The 19,995-nt window shown below is 38.5% G+C and overlaps 3 protein-coding genes across 3 annotated transcripts in view; all 3 read left to right on the plus strand.

The window, feature by feature from the left end:
• The window catches only part of LOC134824670 (uncharacterized), a 65,609-nt gene extending 59,768 nt beyond the window's left edge, over window positions 1-5,841 (plus strand). Inside the window, exons 8-14 of the mRNA XM_063836633.1 lie at window positions 1,373-1,521; window positions 1,775-1,831; window positions 3,141-3,356; window positions 3,523-3,686; window positions 5,056-5,277; window positions 5,413-5,546; window positions 5,760-5,841. Coding sequence (XP_063692703.1) covers window positions 1,373-1,521; window positions 1,775-1,831; window positions 3,141-3,266 — 332 coding nt within the window. The 3' untranslated portion in view covers window positions 3,267-3,356; window positions 3,523-3,686; window positions 5,056-5,277; window positions 5,413-5,546; window positions 5,760-5,841. The remainder of the gene's footprint in view (window positions 1-1,372; window positions 1,522-1,774; window positions 1,832-3,140; window positions 3,357-3,522; window positions 3,687-5,055; window positions 5,278-5,412; window positions 5,547-5,759) is intronic.
• Window positions 5,842-11,122: 5,281 nt separating this feature from the next.
• Window positions 11,123-19,995, plus strand: part of LOC134824666 (uncharacterized) — a 99,851-nt gene continuing 90,978 nt past the window's right edge. Inside the window, exon 1 of the mRNA XM_063836629.1 lies at window positions 11,123-11,140. The gene's annotated coding sequence lies outside the window, so the exon portion shown is untranslated. The remainder of the gene's footprint in view (window positions 11,141-19,995) is intronic.
• LOC134824671 (protein salvador homolog 1-like) overlaps window positions 11,129-19,995 on the plus strand; it is a 201,861-nt gene continuing 192,994 nt past the window's right edge. Inside the window, exon 1 of the mRNA XM_063836637.1 lies at window positions 11,129-11,145. The gene's annotated coding sequence lies outside the window, so the exon portion shown is untranslated. The remainder of the gene's footprint in view (window positions 11,146-19,995) is intronic.

Raw genomic sequence — 19,995 nt, forward strand, 5'->3', positions numbered from 1 at the left:
GATGTTTGGTATTATTCCCAGGTGAAGTATTGATTTATTTGTTGTGCAAATATAAGAGTGTTTTAAAAGTTTAAAAGCTTCGTGCCTTTATATGGTATAATCTTGAGATTTAACTTATAATGCTAATGCGTCAATGACGTTAATTGTCAAACATGGCTAATTCGTGTTTGTACAATGTACATAGTCATAATATGCAAAATGTGTGTATTAACTTATTAATATTAACATTCAAATTTACATTGAAAAACAAAATGAACTCAGTCGTCAGCGTAAATACGGATTGTACCTGCAAAGGGCATTCATTAATTTGCATTCATTAAGCGATGAGAGTTCTGTAAAACTGCAGATTCCCATATCAATGTAAAAATTTGTTGTAGAACTGTAACTACCAACAAGGGCTTGTAAACAATTGTAAACAATTTCCTCTTTGGCCCCAAATTTCCTCCAAAATCCAATATTTCCTCGCATATTATCTGCCGTCTTTCCGAATGTTGGGTCCTACATGCTTCCAAATGTTTTATGTTCAGCTTTGTTCAATTGAGTTAAGTTCGCTGTACGCGTTTCAAAAAGACTAGGGAGGTGTGAGTCGCGACACACCTCAATGCTACACATTATATTTAGCGGCGGTTACTTGAAATAAATTCCCCGGTATGCTGTCATTCCTAAAAATATTTGACAGTCGTTATTACTGGTAACGGGGTACCTTTCTCAATATCCCGAATATATATGCACAGTATTTAACAGTATTTAAGGTATATTACGTTATCCATCGAAGGGATTTCAAGTCATGTAACTTTAGGTGATCAGGTTGAAATGTCGTCATTTTTTAATAATTCAACAAGACTGCAAATATAAATATCTTGTGAATGTCTACTGCCCTTGTGTCTCAGAATTGAAGATTCTGATTTCTGATCGTACATATTCAGGAACATTTTAAACTCGGTTTAATTTGGCTGTTATAATTAATGAAGTAAATAAGTGGCTTTAGCTGTTTACAGGAACCAGTTTTCTAGAACTGATAAAAGTGATAAGGGACAGTCCCTTATTTTCATTTTAAACACGTCATTCCAGTTGATTACCAATCGCACACTTATAACGCAAATTCAGTAATATTTATGATATTACTGAAGTAATTTGGTAATATTTATTTTTTACAACATGAACCAGCGTTAGATTATGCAATCTATCTACCTTATAAATTATACAATCAATTCTAATACTTGATTAATAACGCAAATATTTAACACTTAAATGTACATCTTGTTGGGTATATTTTAATGTCGAAGCGTGTAATTAACATTAGAATTTATTTATTTATTTAATAATTGGGTAATAATTTTATTTATTTAATAATTGGGTATAATTTGTTCAGCTCTGATCCACGTGACGAACATTACCACAACGGCTGCTGATATTTGGTTTAAGATGCGACACTGCGAATCTAAGATAATATACACCATACGTCTAGTATGGGGGGACAATGTATTTACAGACTTGACAGAATTTTCTAGTCAAGAGAATGTAAGTTTGATTAATTAACTGTTTACTTTGATTAATTAAGTGTTTACTTTGATGAATCATGTTTCTTGATTATAAATGGTCATGTAAGTTTAGTTATAGAATGTTGGTACTTGATGAATGATGATTTACATCATAATATGAATGATTTACTAAGAAAGCTATGCAATTGTTTACTAATATTTAGCTGTATTTACAATTATATATGCTTCGTAACACTTAATTAGCCCATTAAATAATTAGTTGCTTGTTTCAGAATATCTTCAAAACACGTGCTCCTGATTTGCAGCCTAACAAGGCTTACCGAGTTGTGGTGAGTTAATTACGTCTTAATTACGAGTTAAATTACGTCTTAATTAGACACAGTAAATATTTCAACATGGTACATTTTACTGTAACCACTAATTTTGGTAGTCCACTTGGCAGTTCGCAACCTCTTAAAAGAGTTTGATTTTATACAATCGTTTATGTCTCTTAGGACTCTAGGACTCTTAGGGCTTCATCCAAATACTTGAAGCAGTACATCATTCTCAAAAAGGCATAAATAGTTGTAAGACATTTCCTTATCAGTTGAAAATCACCGATATTAGTGATTAGATCAGCTCCAATAACTTGACGTTAGGCTGAGTGTTGTAAACCTCATGACAGGACATTATCACATATGTTACATCATGATGTGCGGTATATTGGCAAAACTGCAAGCTTAAAATGTGATATCCTGTTTAGCGCACAATGTATCCATATGATATATTACGAACTTGACATTACAAACTTGACATTTAGCGTGTTTTACGAGATACCATATTAACACAAAATATAGTATCATATATTCATTATTTAGCTGTGTGTGTCCTGGATTTACATGGTACAATTACGTTAATGCGTCGTACATGACATGGCATTTTTCCGGGTTCATACCCGAACTTGAGTTATATAGCGATTCTAATTTCCGTTTGCGAACGTTTGCGGAGGAACAGGAAATGACACAATTTCTGAAAACGTCGACGTTTAATAGTGTTGCGAAAGACAAATGATGTCTCTTGTAAACTTCATTCTTAAATTAGCACAATGTCAATTAGTTATAATTGTTATTGTTTTATGTTCCATTTCACAGGACCGAGAGAAAAAAAAAATCATTTTCCATTCGTATAATATCATAACTGAAGATGTTACAAAGAAGGACCAGTTCATCTTGATTCATTGCACGTGAAACAAATATAAATTGTGTTATTAGTAGCCCGCTTGACATGATATCACCTAAATGGCTGTGCTTACCGCAACGCGCGGCACAATTTTGTCTATTACTAGCAACGTAAGATTATGCAAAACTCACTGAAACTAACATTTGAGAACGCGCGCGTTTGTCTAATGAGAGCGTACCCTACGCATGGTTTTGTCTATTTTTAGCCAATTTCAAGCAATTAATTGGGCGAAGTCGGCACGCTTGGCTGCTAATTAAAATCTCCAATTATACTGCCAAAAGCTGTTCTCAACATAACCTTAAATATTTATCATCGACCCTCGATGCTACGTTCTACTGAGCCACACCCTATAATGTGAACTGTGAAGGATTTCTTTCAATTCTTACTGAGTTCGAAAATCCTTATGCGATCAATTTTCAGGTTCACAGGCACTTCTCTAATGGTGATACTAAATTCTCCTTCTACGGTGACTTCACGACACTACCAGCAGCCCCCAGACACCGCCGTTATAATATTAAACACCATTGTTACAGACGACGAGATTAGTTACAGCTACAAGGTTGAAGATCTGGACAAGCTTTATGTTTCAGAAAGTGAGATACAGAGCTATATCCTGAAAATAAGAGCTGAGGATGAGTAAGTTTTTAAATTACATTGGTAAAAGCACCTCTTTTTCGATTGTGAGATAAGTCAATCTGTGCTCGACGCATCAACATCCGCTCTCTTTCTTGGGAATTTAAACATAATTTTGAAGTATTTGATGGAATATAAAGAATGTGCTTATTAATTGCTGTAATTTCAGGGTTGATTGGGTTGAGAAGCCAATCTATAACTCAATGTCAACCGGTCTTTACAAGGAACCGAACCTTACTCCTTATGTGAGATACTGCGTATCGATGGCTGTACGCAATCCGACTGGTGTAGGCCCCTTTTCAGAGGAACATTGTAACAGAACTAAAAGTGCCAGTAAGTGTACCGACTATTTTTTCGCTTCCATCTATCCTATTGACATATAATAATAATAGATAATAATGTTCTGTCTCATTCGTCCTAATTTCAAGAGTTGCTGTATCGATAAGACTAGACTTTTTCTTGTAATTGTAGACCGGAATGCAATCAGCTAACAGGGCTAACAGAATTCCTAGCACCACATTCCCCGATCCGGATCATATGTTGAGGATTTTCAAATTTTAGCCCGTCTTGATTAGCATGTGAAACGCGATCACGTATGCCCGACCACATGAATTCTTAACACCACCTCCCTCATTCCCCGATGTTGAAGATTTTCAGACCACCTTGATTAGCATGCGAAGCTGATCAAGTGATCACGTCTGCCCGACCACATGATATGTTTTACCAGTATGATATATGAGAAGGTGTCAACTGGACCGGGTATATGATCCCGTTCGTATATATAACGACCAGTCTTTCATACTTACTATCAAATCAGTTCTATCTATTCCTTCAGTACAACAGATTATTTCAATTGCTTCCATTATGACTCTTACCCCCAACGAGAGCACTCCAAGGTCCTGTAAAGTTCGATCCTCCTACTGGACCAACGAATCCCACAACATTATGTCTCCGATCATCCTCACCACCCCCACCAAAACCTCCCACTTCTCCCGGAAACTAAGCTTCAGCAGCACTGAAGACGAGCTCCCAAATCAGAAGAAACGACATAAGACTTCCAAGATTCCTGTCAGTTCCAGTTCCAGGTCTAAATCTTGTGAGAGGATAGGACAGCACAGAGTCAGCACTCAACGAGTCAGCATTGGTGCTTCAACGAATAACATTGTTTTGATCACCCCTACACCTAGAACCCCTCTCTCCATCCTCAACAACCCCACATCCGCTTCTGCTTGCAAGGTCCGGGATCTTCGGAAAAGACGGGTAATACGATCCAAATCCTCCGACAACCTAGCTCAATGTTATGTCTCCATGACCCCTGTTTCCTCTAAAATTCCTGTTTCCTCCTCTAAAGTCTCAGCTGATCGGATAGTTACTGACAAGAAGAGACGCAAGAAGAACCTAACTCAGAAGTTCAGAAAGGCGATTATGAAGCCTGATGTGGATGGAAACGGTCTCCACGAACACTCCTTCGTTGATTGGTTTAGAAAACGTCTAAACGATAGCTGAGCGATATATGAAGATGGAAGACATCGATTGTTTTTTATATTATTGTGTGTATTATATTAGTTTAAATCTTAATTTTTCAACAAAATTTCTGATAATTATTTTTGTGACCATTGCCAAAATTTGAATACAAGCAAAGGTAAATTTGTCTTGAAAAGTCAGAAAATTTGAAAAAAATCTTAATTGGATGATTTTTCAGTCGCCCCTGCACCCGAGCTTCGCGAGGTATCAACCGCAGCTGATCACAGCGTCATTGAAATAACCCACCCCGACCCCACCAAAGGGTCTACTTGTAACCTACAATGTCACTTTTATGGATGACCCTTCAAATTATGAGAAGAGGGACTTCGCTGTAGAGGGTGAACTGAAGCAGAATATTAATATCAGCGACTTGAATAGCCATACTACTTATACTTTTATCGTGAGTTTTGCTCCTGATTTACCTTACAAATCGAAATTTCAATTTAAGTTACTTCAAACAGCTGCTGTGTTTATATTACATATATTTAACTAAATTGCTTATCATTTAATTCAGTAATACATTAATCATGGCCAGGTGAGCGCGATAAACTCCGTAGGAATGGTAGGTTTCCCCCAAGAGATTATGGTAACCACTCTTGAGTCTGTCCCAGAAGCTGCTCCGCACCTTTCAACTTGTGATCTGACTGCAACTAACTCCACGCACTTCAAGTAATTACTCAGTAATTGATTTTATAAGCACCCAATGTGGTCGTAGGAAGAAATAAGAAGATCGTCAAAATTAGAAATTACATCCGCGTCTGATGTTATTCCTTATTGTTTGATAATTTTTCATACCAATCATGTCTCACATGCTTTTTCAAATTCCCCGATGGATTTTTTCATTTTCAATTAACAATAGAATAATTTGTTTTCTATTTCCAGTGCGACTGTTAGCTGGGTTGGTGTACATGAGGATCATATAAATGGTGTTATTCAGAATTACACCCTTCACCTTCAGAAAGTGGTATGATTTTAAATTTGTACCTTATTTCATTTAATTGAACAATTTGGTTACATAATTATAAGTTCTAGCAACTTTTTGGATTACCAATAGTTTGGGTTCAGGTGGTATATTCTACTGAAGCTGAAGTCCATGTCTGATTAACAACAAAAAATCAAATTACTTATTTTCCAGATCTCGTTCCGTGATCGTGGTCTTCAATCAGTGCAATACAACAAGACTTACTCCTTTAGCTTTGGCTGAACGAAACCATAGAAAGCTATGTTCAGGTATGTAGAATTCTTTTCGGCTGAGATTGTGCTTAAGTTTGATCTAGTACGCATTATTGAATATTGAAACTAATTGAAGTATAGTTAGGAGGTCAAGTTTGTAGGCATAATCTTATCCAAGCAACCCAACCTATTATTCTTGTGCGACTTAAAATCGATATGTATCTTAATTTTACTATATAACTGTATAACTGGTCCACTGATCAATAAAACCATCCACTTATATAATGGTTTTATTGCTTAGTCCGAATTGTAAAGATCTGACATGTCATTCCCTCTCAGCCCCTGGACACAGACTTTGCACTCGAATACAAGAAAAACGAGCTAGTCCGTGCCCGACTCTCCATTTCTACGGAGATGGGCCAGGGACCATGGCCCTACTCACTTCTTCAACTGCACTGTCGGTAAGTTCTCAACTTATACTACAGGGTTGTATCAGAGTCACTAACTTTTCAGATGATATATTAACAGGAAACGATATTACAGCGTTAATATATTTTAATGTTGCCATGGGTGGTCAGTCCCCTACATCGTAGTCTGATATTTTCACTGCGTCTTAATATACAATACTGGGAACCCACTGGGAAACTAAATATGGCAAGTAGGTGCCGACCGGTTGTTAGAAGGTTATTAGCCGGCTGTTAGAAGGATATTAGCCGGCTGTTACACTAACAGTCCTCTAGTAACAGCCGGGCGGCCCAGTTGCCCTGAATATGTGAAAACGGCGGAGTATCGGCTGGTAGCCTGACTGAAAGAAAGCAGAGAAATTAGATGATAGACGTTAGAGAGTGATTTAGAGCTAATTCAACTTTAAAGATCTCTTATCACGCTCAGCATTTTCAATTCCTTAAACTGATAATATAATAGATTCAATCGAGCTGATATTATTCTGATCTCTTCTTTTTTAGAACTTTTTATAAGGATTCGGAAATCCAGATGATAGTTGATCCATCTAATCTATTGTTTAGAACTTTAAGATCGTTATACCGAGGAAATAATTAAAACATGGGCAAATGCTCTGTCTTTTGGTAAACAAACGGCCAAATATGTATATATCGATTTAATAGTCACTTAGTAACTCGTAATTAGAACTCAGAAACCAGTCTCGATTTGTTCACCTCGTAATTGAAAACGTAGCCTTGAATTATTTCGAACACTAAATGTTTCAGCTCTCTGAGCAGAAATTTGAATGATGAGTACACTGTACATACCACATGGCCATGGCGAACACTGTACAACCTAGCCGGGTATAGCCATTAGCCATACACCCTACTTTTTCTTTTGAGTTTCCCAGAAATTCTTTTGAGTTTTCCAGAAATTCAAAAGGTTTATTAATTTCCGTAGTGGGGTAGCAACTAGGTCATTTTCAAGTGACTTTGGCCACTGCAACTACTCGAGGTCAAATTTGGCAGTACTACCTCTAAGCTAGTTAGTGATCTTGTTGAGTGTATTATACAATTTCTCACGCGTGAGCCAGCCAGATTCACTACGTATTTCAAAGCTATTTAGATCCATTATATCTTCTACGTCTTTGGTACAAGCTAGTCTTACTCAGTACAAGCGATAAAAGTCAGTCAGGTGAGCGAATAGTGATTTGTCGGAACAGCTGGGATAGTGAGATGGGTTGTGGCAGAATCGTTTAGTTTAAATTGATCTTGCACCGTGCGTCTTCGTTCTTTCTCTTTCAAGACACAGCTTGCCAGAAAGGTGCTTTCAGTAACATTTCACATGACATTTGAACAGACCTTGGCCTTACTTGACTGGTGTTAGTGGACTTTTACTGAGACATGAAACACACTACATAGGGGGGGGGGGGGTCCAAGGGGAACTTTGGGGAACTTTGGGAAAGTCCCCCAAGATTTCTGAAGTTCCCCAAAAAAAAGTTCCCCAAAACTTCCAAAGTTCCCCAAAATTCCCCAAAATTATTCAAAATTATTCAAAATTATTCAAAATTATTCAAAATTATTCAAAATTATTCAAAATTATTCAAAATTATTCAAAATTATTCAAAATTTCTCTAATATACATTAATACCCATTAATGTTAACATGTATGTTATTATAAGGTATAATCTTAACTTACTTGTTGATACTTGCAGCATGATAATTTTTTTGGTATGATAATTTTTTTGGGGAACTTTGGGGAATTTTGGGGAACTTTCTGAAGTTCCCCAAAAAAAAGTTCCCCAAAATTCCCCAAAATTATTTGTTTCATTGATAATTTTTTGGGAACTTTGGGAAAGTCCCCCAGGTTTCCTGAAGTTCCCCAAAAAAAAGTTCCCCAAAACTCCCCAAAGTTCCCCTTGGACCCCCCCCTACATATAAACCTTTCTGTTTCGCTGCGCATTTATACCACGCTCCTTTCGCACCATTATCCAATTTCCAAACGTGAATGTTTTCGCAAAATTGTCAGGAAATATTTATGAAGTTACTTCTTGATAATTGATAAAGTGGTACTGTATTCAGACTAACGACAAATAAACTTGCTATGTTTAGCTTTTCTCATTTCTCCACTCCTTTTTTATTTTGAATTACAAATTAATCATATTATTTATAAACACTATCAAGGTATAGAACTAGAGAAGCCTTAAATAAAGTGTAACAATGAAATATAAAAAACGCTGTGACAGCTAAATGGAGGGGGGGGGGGGGAAGCCAAGGGGTATTAAATGGGGAATGCCTTATTTTGGAAATACCCCAAAATTATTCTAAATATTCATTGTGGGCAACAGTTTATGTTTACACAATACAAACCAGTTTCAGTCCATTGTTCAGTGCATGTTTTAGTTGAAATTGTAGTCTGCCTAAATAATGAATTAGATCAGGAAAAAAATGTTTAGGCTCACCAGCCAAATTTCTGAACTGTTGCTCTGCTCATGCTTATGACTTATAGTTATTAAATTATTATATTCCCTTTTATACTCATGAATCTGGTAACATTCCCGTCTAAAACATTTTGGCCCCGGGGCCGGGTTTGAGTCTTGGAATACCCAATACCTCAAGGAACCGATCAGAAACAAATTTGGCTCGGGTAGAAATTTTAACAATGGAGTATGGTGCAGTTTTGCGCAATCGACCACGCTTTTTTTGGCGCTTTTGCGACTTTGAAATAAAACTTTGGCCTCTGATTAGAGTCAAAAGCCACACTAGGGCATAAATATGTCCAACATTATCACATTTAGGGGTGTACAGCATAATTTCAAAGTCCTATGACATTAGGACATAAGTTATGAGGCTGCACCTATTTGCGCTCTCGTGATAATAGCAACTACAGCACTTTATAATACAAGATATCTTGGCTTCTGAAGCTAAATGCTCAACTTGGACGTTTAAATTTTCAAAATGATCACATTGAGTTGGGCAGAGCATAAAGTCAAAGTTCTCAGTCATTAGTCATCGGATTGCTAAGTTATTAAGCCAAAACACATTTTTACACTGTCGCGTGTTGCGACTGCAGCACTTAAAATCAAAATAACTCGGATTCTGATTGGAGCTTAAATTGGGCAGTGAAATGATCATACTGAGTGGGGTAAATTCTAGTTACGACGTCCTGATCCTCAGGCATCAGGCTGTAGAGTTACAGCTTCAAGATGACGTTTTCAATAATGCAACGCGAGTAATCTCGCTGCTAGGGTAGGCGAGGGTATGACATTATTATGCTAATACCCTTCGGCCTCTTAGAAGGATATAAAACTTAAAGAGGGCAGTCAGGAATCTTCCTTGCCTTCAAACTTTCGATTCACACATTTCCTGGCCTCACGAGTTCTTGGATTAGCCTAGAACACCAGATAATTTTGAACAATTTGGTGACTCGTATACAGTTCTTACAACCACGCTGAATATTTAACTTCCATTTTAGTGGATCTGTCTGGCGTCCTGGTGGATTTAATCGATCGCATTTACCTTTAAAACTATTGTATCATAGCTGAGCGGTATACACTATACACGCTCACAGGCTACCACGTCTTGTGTAACCCAGGATTTCGTTTTGAATCGGACACTTAAAACAACGACAGATGGAATGACTGCAAGGTTTCCAAAACGTAGCCTGGAGAAAAACGGCACGTTAATGTCGTTGCTGGTATGGTGATGGAGAATCTTCCACATATGAAGTTGAATAAACATTAAACCGCTCCCTGCGACGCTGTAGTGACATCAGAGATCGAAGAAGGTCCCAATAATGAAGATCACGCATTCCAGTAATCCTTGCGTTGAAAGTTTTGTACGCTTTCAAGCCCCTGGATGTCACTTATCTTGGAGGGGTGCCATAGCGGGCAACAGTATTCCAGTAGACTACGAACCATCGACTTGTAAAGCGTGAGCATTATGACTGGTGATTTGGTCTGAAAGACACTGAAAACCCAGGCAGCTTTGTCGAACCTTGTTTGCTATGGTCTTAATGTGGGGTTGTCAAGATAGATCGTCGGAGACGAGACCCCTGAGGTCTCTAAGTTGGCCTAAAGGTGCGAGTGACTTGTCATTGGATACTGAGTACTGGTACAGTTCACTAGAACAAAAGGACGTTCGACGAGAGCACTGCGTCGATTGTGTCTGTGACAAATATACCCAAACTTTGTCATTTGTGTAGTGCCATATTGTTTTCGTTCAGACCATTTATGACACTATTCAATTTGTTTTGTAAAACAGATACGTCTTGTTCACAGGTTATCGAAATCGATACACGAGTGTCGTCTGCAAAGTATATACACATAATTCAACAACCTAATGTCTCAGGACTTTGAAATTATGCCTCATTCACTATATAAGTTAATAAGTATATAACACCATAGAATGGCATCTGTAAACTGTAAAAATACATTGTCAAGGCACAGGGGGTATTTTAGTAATTTTGGGGTATTTTGGGGAATGCCTTAGTGGATTTTTGAAATCCCCCATAATAGAGTCCCCCACTTGGCTTCCCACTAAATGCTTTATCCCAGTTCTTTTCATTTTACTGCACTAACGTTTGAGCTAAATTCGAATTCCTACTGCAGCTGTTATGTTTTGCATTTTATTTATATAACAAATAATTTGAGGAGGTTCTCTAAAGATGATATTTTATTCGAAGAATTCAAGAGCCTAAACTGTGTATGATTCGCCTCTCCAAACAAATCTCAAGTTAACTTGATAATGATACGTGATCGAGCGATTTTTTAAATGAAATTGATAGTCGACTGGAGACTGGTGAGTGGTGGGAAATTTAATTTTTAGGCTGCAGGTAAAAAATGTATTGTTACTAAATATCTAATGGTTCGATTTAACTGTTATTGAGTTGACTGTTGCTCGAGAACTATTTACTATACATATATATATTTATGATATACAACTGGTTTTCTTCTCTTATAGAAAAAGGGCTCTACTAGCTGTAGCTAGGAGCATGAAATATCGGTACAAAGCAAACTATGCAATTGTCAAACTATAAGTTTCATGTTTGAAAAGCAATCTTCAGTGACATAATTAACATAAAAATGGCAAACATAATACAACACAGTGCTCCTTTATCAAATTTTATAATTAACAATTAACAATTACTCAATACTACTAAACCTATATAAATAACTACAAATCCTAATAACTAATAAATACTAACTAAGTATGTCTAACTAAGAATTTCCTAGAGTGCCTACATTTAGAAATAATTTCTGATCTTTTATTAATAATGCCTGGGGTTTTAAGTATGTATAGTTTCTCGTCTAAGCAGAGGCCACAATGCCCTGCTCCAGCCTTATATTTCTTCGATTTAGTAATAATCTTCCAGTCTATGCTATATTCAATCATCTTCTCCTTGAGGTCCCATATCAATTTTGATAACTCGGTACTCAGTCTGTGCTTAGAATTCTTAAAACTTTATGATATATATATATATATATATATATATATATTTTGGTATTATACTTGTAGATGTTTATTGAAAATAAGCTACGGTCTGAGTTGGGAGGGAAGTCATTTTTTAATGTTGGTCTTAAACTTAAACTGCTGTTTAAGTTTTACCTAAAGGTTGGTAAATACGGTTCTTTGAAGAATATAAAACCTCTGAAATTATGACAACCATATTCCTACAATCAGTCAGCGCTACTTATCGGAGCCGTATGACTATGTCTTGCAACTTAGGCCACAGAGGGGGGGGGGGGGGGGGCGGGTTGTCCGAGGCCGATGCCAAAAAATTTGTTCTCCCCAGTTGGCAGACCATGTACTACCTGACGCTCGCACACCACCCCTGCCCCCCAGAGCGCCTAGTTTGTCGTAAAATTGAGGTTAAATATTATAATTGTCTATTTTATCAGTTTACCTCACAAATAACTGGTTCTTAACATTTTACTACTTACATTTTCTATCTTCTTCTAGAGCTTTCATCCGTTTCAGCTCAAATTTGAAACACATGTTCCTGAGATAGTCACAGTCAGGAAATATGAGGTGATTTTTAAAATTTAGCTTCTATCTCTTTTTATGAGGTTAACTGTCGAAAATATCGTGATGCGCACTCATTGTTAACCTCATATCTCAGCTTAGGAGATAAGCCCCCCCCCCCCCCCCCCCCCCCCCCCCCCCGTGGCCTTAAAGGGAAGATTTTATTTATTTTGTTCATATCGTTATAGTTTTGTTATGAAATCGAGACACCATCTGTTAGTGTTAAACTCAATTTTAAAATACTGTTGATTTCTTCTTGCCGTTTGTCTCCTGGTGCTCTTTTAATTAAATTCTCGATCGCGTTGTTTGATTGCCGGGATGGTATTTGGTTTCACAGTTCACCCTCATATTCACTGTCCATATTAAAAGTCAACATACTTGTATGTTTATAAACAAAAGTTAAATTCAAATTGTATGATGCGATGTTACAAGTTTATTGCTGGTTCTTTATTTGGGACGGTGTTTGGTTCCACCGTCGTGTCCAATGTTCATGTTAAACCTTATCGTGGGATCATGAGATCCGCCCTCGTGTCCACCCTTATAGGAAAGTACCGCTATTGTTCCCTACGTCCTCGTGTCCACCGCCATTGTGCCCTACGCCCTCGTGCCTGGTTCGCGTACAGCGTGAATAGCTTTCATTTTTCTTCTTTTGTTTCTTGAAGCTTTCGTTTGAGCAGAAGATACGGACTGTATATGGAATAAATACTGTTTATAATGGAACTTAATAATTCACTAGCACCACAGAAGCGCAATACAAGCGCAATACAAGTGCGATTAAATTAAGTTATCGTGTAGCATTTTTTTTGGAATGGAACTTTTAAGTTTTATAATTGCGCCAGCATTTCTAGATATTTTGGTTTTAAGCTGTTGTTATGCTGGCTCCAACTAAGTTCTGAGTCAATTTTGACACATAAAAAATAAATAATGAACAATATTGGACCAAGAATAGACCCTCGATGAACTTCATTTGCTATCGGTGGGCATAGGCTTAAAGACAGCTAAAACTTGGCGTATGATGAAAATAATCATTACATCGTGTTCGCCGTCCTCTAATTAGCCGTCCTCGAATTAGCAAGTACAGCTATATGTCAGTTAAATGGTGTTACGGTATCAGAAATATTTATTTTCGATTTTAACTGAAAAATGATTAGCATAATTATGCCCATTTTGCCCATTTGTTCCTCAACTTTTGTTTAAATGGGAATCGATGGGGTTACCCTAATTCCTTAGATATTGAAGAGCTAGGTCACAAAAAATTTAGACTTTTAACACCATTTGCAGAATGCAGCAAATGACCAGACTATCTGTCATTGGTGCACGCTTTGTTTATGATTATCACATCCCTGTCCCAGCGGATATTACAAAAACTTGTTATCAAATTGAACATATTCTCAAATGTTGCTATAATATTATGTTATTGATCATGTTTTGTTATTGAATCATTGATGATGATACAACAGTCGAACTTAGGCGACCCTGTCAAATACCAACACTTTCTGCTGACAGTAACATATATCTCTTATCAAGATACATCTCTAATTACCTTTAATTACCCCTAATTACCCTCTAATTACTTCTAATTAATCCTAATTACCCCCGCAGTGAACCCAGGAAATATGGGTCCTGGTGCGCTGGAGATACTGCTTCCTGTACTAGGAGTCGCCGCTGTCTTCATCTTCGTCGTCGGTGCTTTCTTCTACTTCTTCAGGTATACTACTGACAGTGGGACTTCCAACTCCGAATGAGCAAAAGTTTAATCCCTCACAAATCTATAACTGATATTGAGTCTAGAAATTTTCACTAATAGCGTACATTTTGACCACTATAAATTGATTTCCAACCTAAATATGGTTAAAATCAGTAATTTATGAATTGATGAATTATCGATAAGACTGTGTTTTGATAACTTTTTTTCTTCAGATTCAAGACGTACAAGAAGACACCATACGAAGAAATAAAAAAATTGATTAGACCTGAAACATTTAGTCCTTGTCAGCATTGTATGCACAACAAAGGTCAAAATCACATTATTTATTAGTATTTTCTTATATATAATAAGGTTATCGTCATCATAAAACAAAGTAGTCAATGGAATATATTTTAATTTACCTGATCAATTGTCGAAATAAATTACCGGTATTTTCTCCTCTTCAGTTACAAATTAATAAATCAATATATTGAACAATCTAAAATTGAAAAGAAATTAAATTAAATTAAAATAAATCATTATATTAATTGATTTCAGATCCTAAAAGATGGGACGTGTTCATCTGTCATGTCAGTGAGGATGAAAACTACATCATTCAGCTGAAGGAAGCGTTTGTCAGGGAAAAGATAGATGTGTTCTTTGCCAAGGATGAACTTAGTTGGGGCTGTGAGCTTCACCGAGTTATCAACGTGAGGATTTTTTATAGCTTCAACCTTATTTTCCGTGAAACAAGTTTGCCTTTCAAGCGATCTACTTCTAAGATATCTCTTGAATCTTAACTAAAGTCTAAAGGTGAGAAGAACATAACGATTTCATTTCTTAACACCATCTTAAATAATTACCAAATGAGTCAGCCACCTCTCAGGACGGATTACGGGATAGCAAATATGGTCTGGTAGTCCTCAGTAAAAGTTTTGTCAACAAGTGCAGCAAATGGACCTCCTCCGAACTTTCGTCTCTCCATTCTAAGAGCAGACTCTCTACTCAGGACTGCATCTTACCCATCTGGAAAAGTAAGGAGCTGGAACTTTCTTTTAAAAACATTTGAATGAAGATTAAGATTTTCATTTAAGTTATCATTGGTTGGCATATTGCAACATTAAATTCAGAAAACTCGGGCTTTCAAATACCCCAGTAAATAAAATCAGACCGATTTGACGGTGCAACTTTGCAAAATGGTGAAACTTAACCTATTAAATAGCTGAACCGCTTTACTTCCTAAATCCTGATATTTCAAAATATTTGAATATAATTCCCCGCAGAAGATATAAGCGAGGCGGAAGTGGGTGCGTTTGATATGACCCTAGTTGGGATTAAGGCACTCAAAGAGGAGGACATGTCAGTGGATCAGATGGCAGTGGAGCTGAAAAAGAAGCTCAGAAGTAAGTGCCGTGTGGCGAAATGTGCCGAGGTGGATTGCCTCCCCTCTGAGGGTTGCCTCTCTTTCGAGCGAGGGTTGCCTCTCTTTCGAGGGTTGCCTCTCCTCTGAGGGTTGCCTCCCCTCTGAGGGTTGCCTCTCTTTCGAGCGAGGGTTGCCTCTCTTCCGAGGGTTGCCTCTTATCCGAGGTTTGCCTCTCTTCCGAGGGTTGCCTCTCCTCTGAGGGTTGCCTCTCCTCTGAGGGTTGCCTCCCCTCTGAGGGTTGCCTCTCCTCAGAGGGTTGCCTCTCCTCCGAGGGTTGCCTCCCCTCTGAGGGTTGCCTCTCTTCCGAGGGTTGCCTCCCCTCTGAGGGTTGCCTCTCTTCCGAGGGTTGCCTCCCCTCTGAGGGTTGCCTCCCCTCTGAGGGTTGCCTCTCCTCCGAGGTTTGCCTCCCCTCTGAGGGTTGCCTCCCCTCTGAGGTTTGCCTCTCTTCTGAGGGTTGCCTCCCCTCTGAGGTTTGCCTCTCTTCCGAGGGTTGCCTCCCCTCTGAGGGTTGCCTCTCTTCCGAGGGTTGCCTCCCCTCTGAGGGTTGCCTCCCCTCTGAGGGTTGCCTCTCCTCCGAGGTTTGCCTCCCCTCTGAGGGTTGCCTCCCCTCTGAGGTTTGCCTCTCTTCTGAGGGTTGCCTCCCCTCTGAGGGTTGCCTCTTATCCGAGGTTTGCCTCTCTTCCGAGGGTTGCCTCTCCTCTGAGGGTTGCCTCTCTTCCGAGGGTTGCCTCCCCTCTGAGGGTTGCCTCCCCTCTGAGGGTTGCCTCTCCTCCGAGGTTTGCCTCCCCTCTGAGGGTTGCCTCTCCTCCGAGGGTTGCCTCTCTTCCGAGGGTTGCCTCCCCTCTGAGGGTTGCCTTTCCTCTGAGGGTTGCCTCCCCCCTCCGAGCGAGGGTTGCCTCCCCTCCGAGCGAGGGTTGCCTCCCCTCCGAGCGAGGGTTGCATCCCCTCAGAGAGTTGTCTCTCCTCGGAGCGTGCAGGCAGATTATTGTTATACGTGTGCCATGCTAGATTTCTTAAAATGCATTCTTATATCGAGGAATTATTACTCGAGGGCTTTAGTACAGTGGCTATGGTGAATTAGTACAGTGGCTATGAAGTATGTACTTTAGCACAGTTGCTATAAGTATAATGTACTTTAGTAGCACAGTGGCTATAGTGTGTCGTATTGAAGCTTTACATCATACGAGTTCTTCTATTTCTTTAACTCTTTCATGATAACCAATTCTTTTAAATGTCATGAACTATCTTTCAATAAGTGTGGCTTCCTATAATTTTTATCTGCCAAGCACTTACAATATCAGTAAGTCTTGATTATATTTTAGCGCTAGCATGATGCTATAATTGTTTTATTTCACGATTGCAAATGACTTTTTTGTATCTTGAACTGACAATCCCGAAAGTCAAGTAATCGACATTCCTGAATTATATCTTTAAAAGACAGACACGACAATTGACGGATCTTTTGATCTGGACACTGGTGGGGAGGTATGTTTGTTTGGACACGTGACAGTAATTCAGGGATATGATTGGTCCCATGTGGAAGCTAATCGGTCAATTGCTATCACGCGTCAGAAAATAAATGGCTGATCTTCCCACCAGCATCCAAGTCTATCAACTCATTATACACCACATTTAAACTCTCAATAATTTCTTAATTTCGCTGGATTTTCGGTATTATTTCAATTATCCATATCACCTTTAATTGTATTGTATCGGTGGTCTATAAAATGACGGGCTATTATGTGGTGACATAGTTTAAATTATTTCAATGTTATAATAACAGTTTATTTTATTATTATCATGAAATCCAACTCAGTCCGGCATTAGATTTAACGAAAACTTCTTCAAAAATCATAGAAAAATCATAAAACCCTCATTAAACTCATAAAACAACAGGTGGTTTCGTCCTCCTGAGATAATAGGGATGCTTAAGAGTCACGTGATCATTAACTATTTGTGAAGTGTGAAATTGAGCTGGTTACTATGGTTACCATGTGTGAAATTGAGCTGGTTACTATGGTTACTATGTGTGAACTTGAGCTGGTTTTGTGCGGCTTAACAGTGCAAATATGTCCGGTTCGACAAATTTCCTACTTTAAATTGTAGAATGTAATGTGCTGAACTTCGTGCTAATTCCATTTCAAGGGGATTGTCAAATTTGGCTAGAAATGGCTGCATTATAGAATTCTTTGTGACAAGTGAAATCAGCACTCCGGGCTCATTACGATTTGAGCTTTGGCGGCGAACTGCGTCATTATAAGGCTTTATATTCTATGTCGACAGCTCTGTTCACCACGATTTTAGAGCTTTTAATCAGGGAATTTAATTGTAAAACCTTGCTTGGATATATATATATTGCCGTCCAAAGGATGTTAACGGGACAGAATTGAGATTTCAAAATTTGAGACACAGATTCGGATAGAAGTCAAGATAATATATCGATATCCTTTCTAAAACAATTATGAGTTTAAAAATGAAATTACCTAAGATTACCAGATTTTCTCTTCTGGAAACAGAAAGTTATGAGCTTTATTTAGCTCACTATAGTTTTATCATTGACTGATAATCTATACAAATCTCCGGGATAAAGCCACTCTTCAAAACAACTTCACCGCTAAAAGGCTCCATTATCTGATAAGTGCATCATATTTATGAGTTATTAATAAAATACAGATTACTTTTCACCTACCCGCCCTTTTTGACAATCCCCTTCAAAAAGTCGTCCATAACCAGAAAATCTGCAGCGGATAGTGTCGAGAGAGAGAGAGAGAGAGAGAGAGAGAGAGAGAGAGGGAGGGAGGGAGGGAGGGAGGGAGGGAGGGAGGGAGGGAGGGAGGGAGGGAGGGAGGGAGGGAGGGAGGGAGGGAGGGAGGGAGGGAGAGAGAGAGAGAGAGAGAGAGAGAGAGAGAGAGAGAGAGAGAGAGAGAGAGAGAGAGAGAGAGAGAGAGAGAGAGAGAGAGAGAGAGAGAGAGTATTCTAGCACTTGTGGGGGTCATGCAAAATTGAGAGACATGTTCGGGAAGCAAGTGTGTGTGATACAATCTTCACGTGTGAGAGTTTGTGTGTGTGTGTGTGTTTGCGCGCGCGTGTATGTGTGATCTGGAATATTTGCACTTGCATCGTCATTGTGAGTGGTGTCATGCTTACTGCTCTGTGTTTTATAGCACTGTACGCTAGATTATATTATACAGTAGCACTCGATTTGTGACCATTTGATTTTGTTGAATCAGTGCTTTAAGCTGGGAAGGGGCCATCTGTCTCTGCAAAAAAAATTCTCATCTTTTTCAATTTATTGCAATGTTTGTAGTCTTGCAACTCTCGCCATTCAACCATCGATTTGAATTTCCAAGCGATAGATGGTCCCAATAATGGACCAGTTTTAAGGTGCCCTCAAATAAGTAGATCACTTTGGTCAATAAAAAAAACCCAAAAACTTTGCTTCTTAGGCTCCGGCACCTGCTGGGGGTGTAAATCGTACGAGTACCAGTGGAGTTCCTCCGATTACAGCTTGGATACCTCACCAGTGGACTCCCTTCACACGACCCTACTTTGAGAGATTATATCACCAGATATCAAATGAAATCAAGATATTTTAGATCATGAGAGAATATTAGGTCTCACAACTGCTGTTGCGATGCGCGCCGTGTTTCGTCATGATGACGTCACGTGAGACCGTTATGACGTCACGTGGTGTTGTTATGTCGTCACGTGGTGTTGTTATGACGTCACGTGGTGTTGTTATGGCGACGCATAGTGTTGTGTGTACCACACGATCACGTGGCTTGTGACCCACTTGTTCAATAAAAAGACTGAAACTTACCCTTTGTGTTGGCCGAGAACTGGCCAGAGATCACAATATCAGCGGTCAAAAAGCAAGGAAAGACAGATTGTAAGATTTAAATTCAATGCCGGACTGAATTCGCCATTTCGGGCCGAGTAATCACCTCCCAACCATCAATCATTTCAATCATCAAATAAAAAATTGAAAGAACTGTCGAAGATTGTGGTTATGATTAATTTATTCTTAGTGCACTATTTAGCAAAATATGCATGGCAATCGTCTCCCAAACATTCAAAAACTTAGAAGCATTATATTCAACCTTTTAAAAGGTTGCATTTTATTGAATGACGTGCAAATTCTTGCATCATCAACAAATCTGTTATTATCATTTCCACTTTTACAGAAGCAACCCAAACGGAATGATGAACGATTGATTTCACATTAACTAACTTTAAGCTGCAGTTTTTTTTTCTTCATTTCAAATATACCAAGTAAATGCTTGTGGAAATATAATGCGCTCTTTTAAAAGTTTTAATGTTTCGCCAGAGAAAAAAATGTTTGTTTAAAGTAACATGTTTTAGGGGACCTAA

Source organism: Bolinopsis microptera, chromosome 13 (assembly GCF_026151205.1).
Source record: "Bolinopsis microptera isolate Bmic1 chromosome 13, MBARI_Bmic_1.0, whole genome shotgun sequence".
Classification (NCBI taxonomy): domain Eukaryota; kingdom Metazoa; phylum Ctenophora; class Tentaculata; order Lobata; family Bolinopsidae; genus Bolinopsis; species Bolinopsis microptera.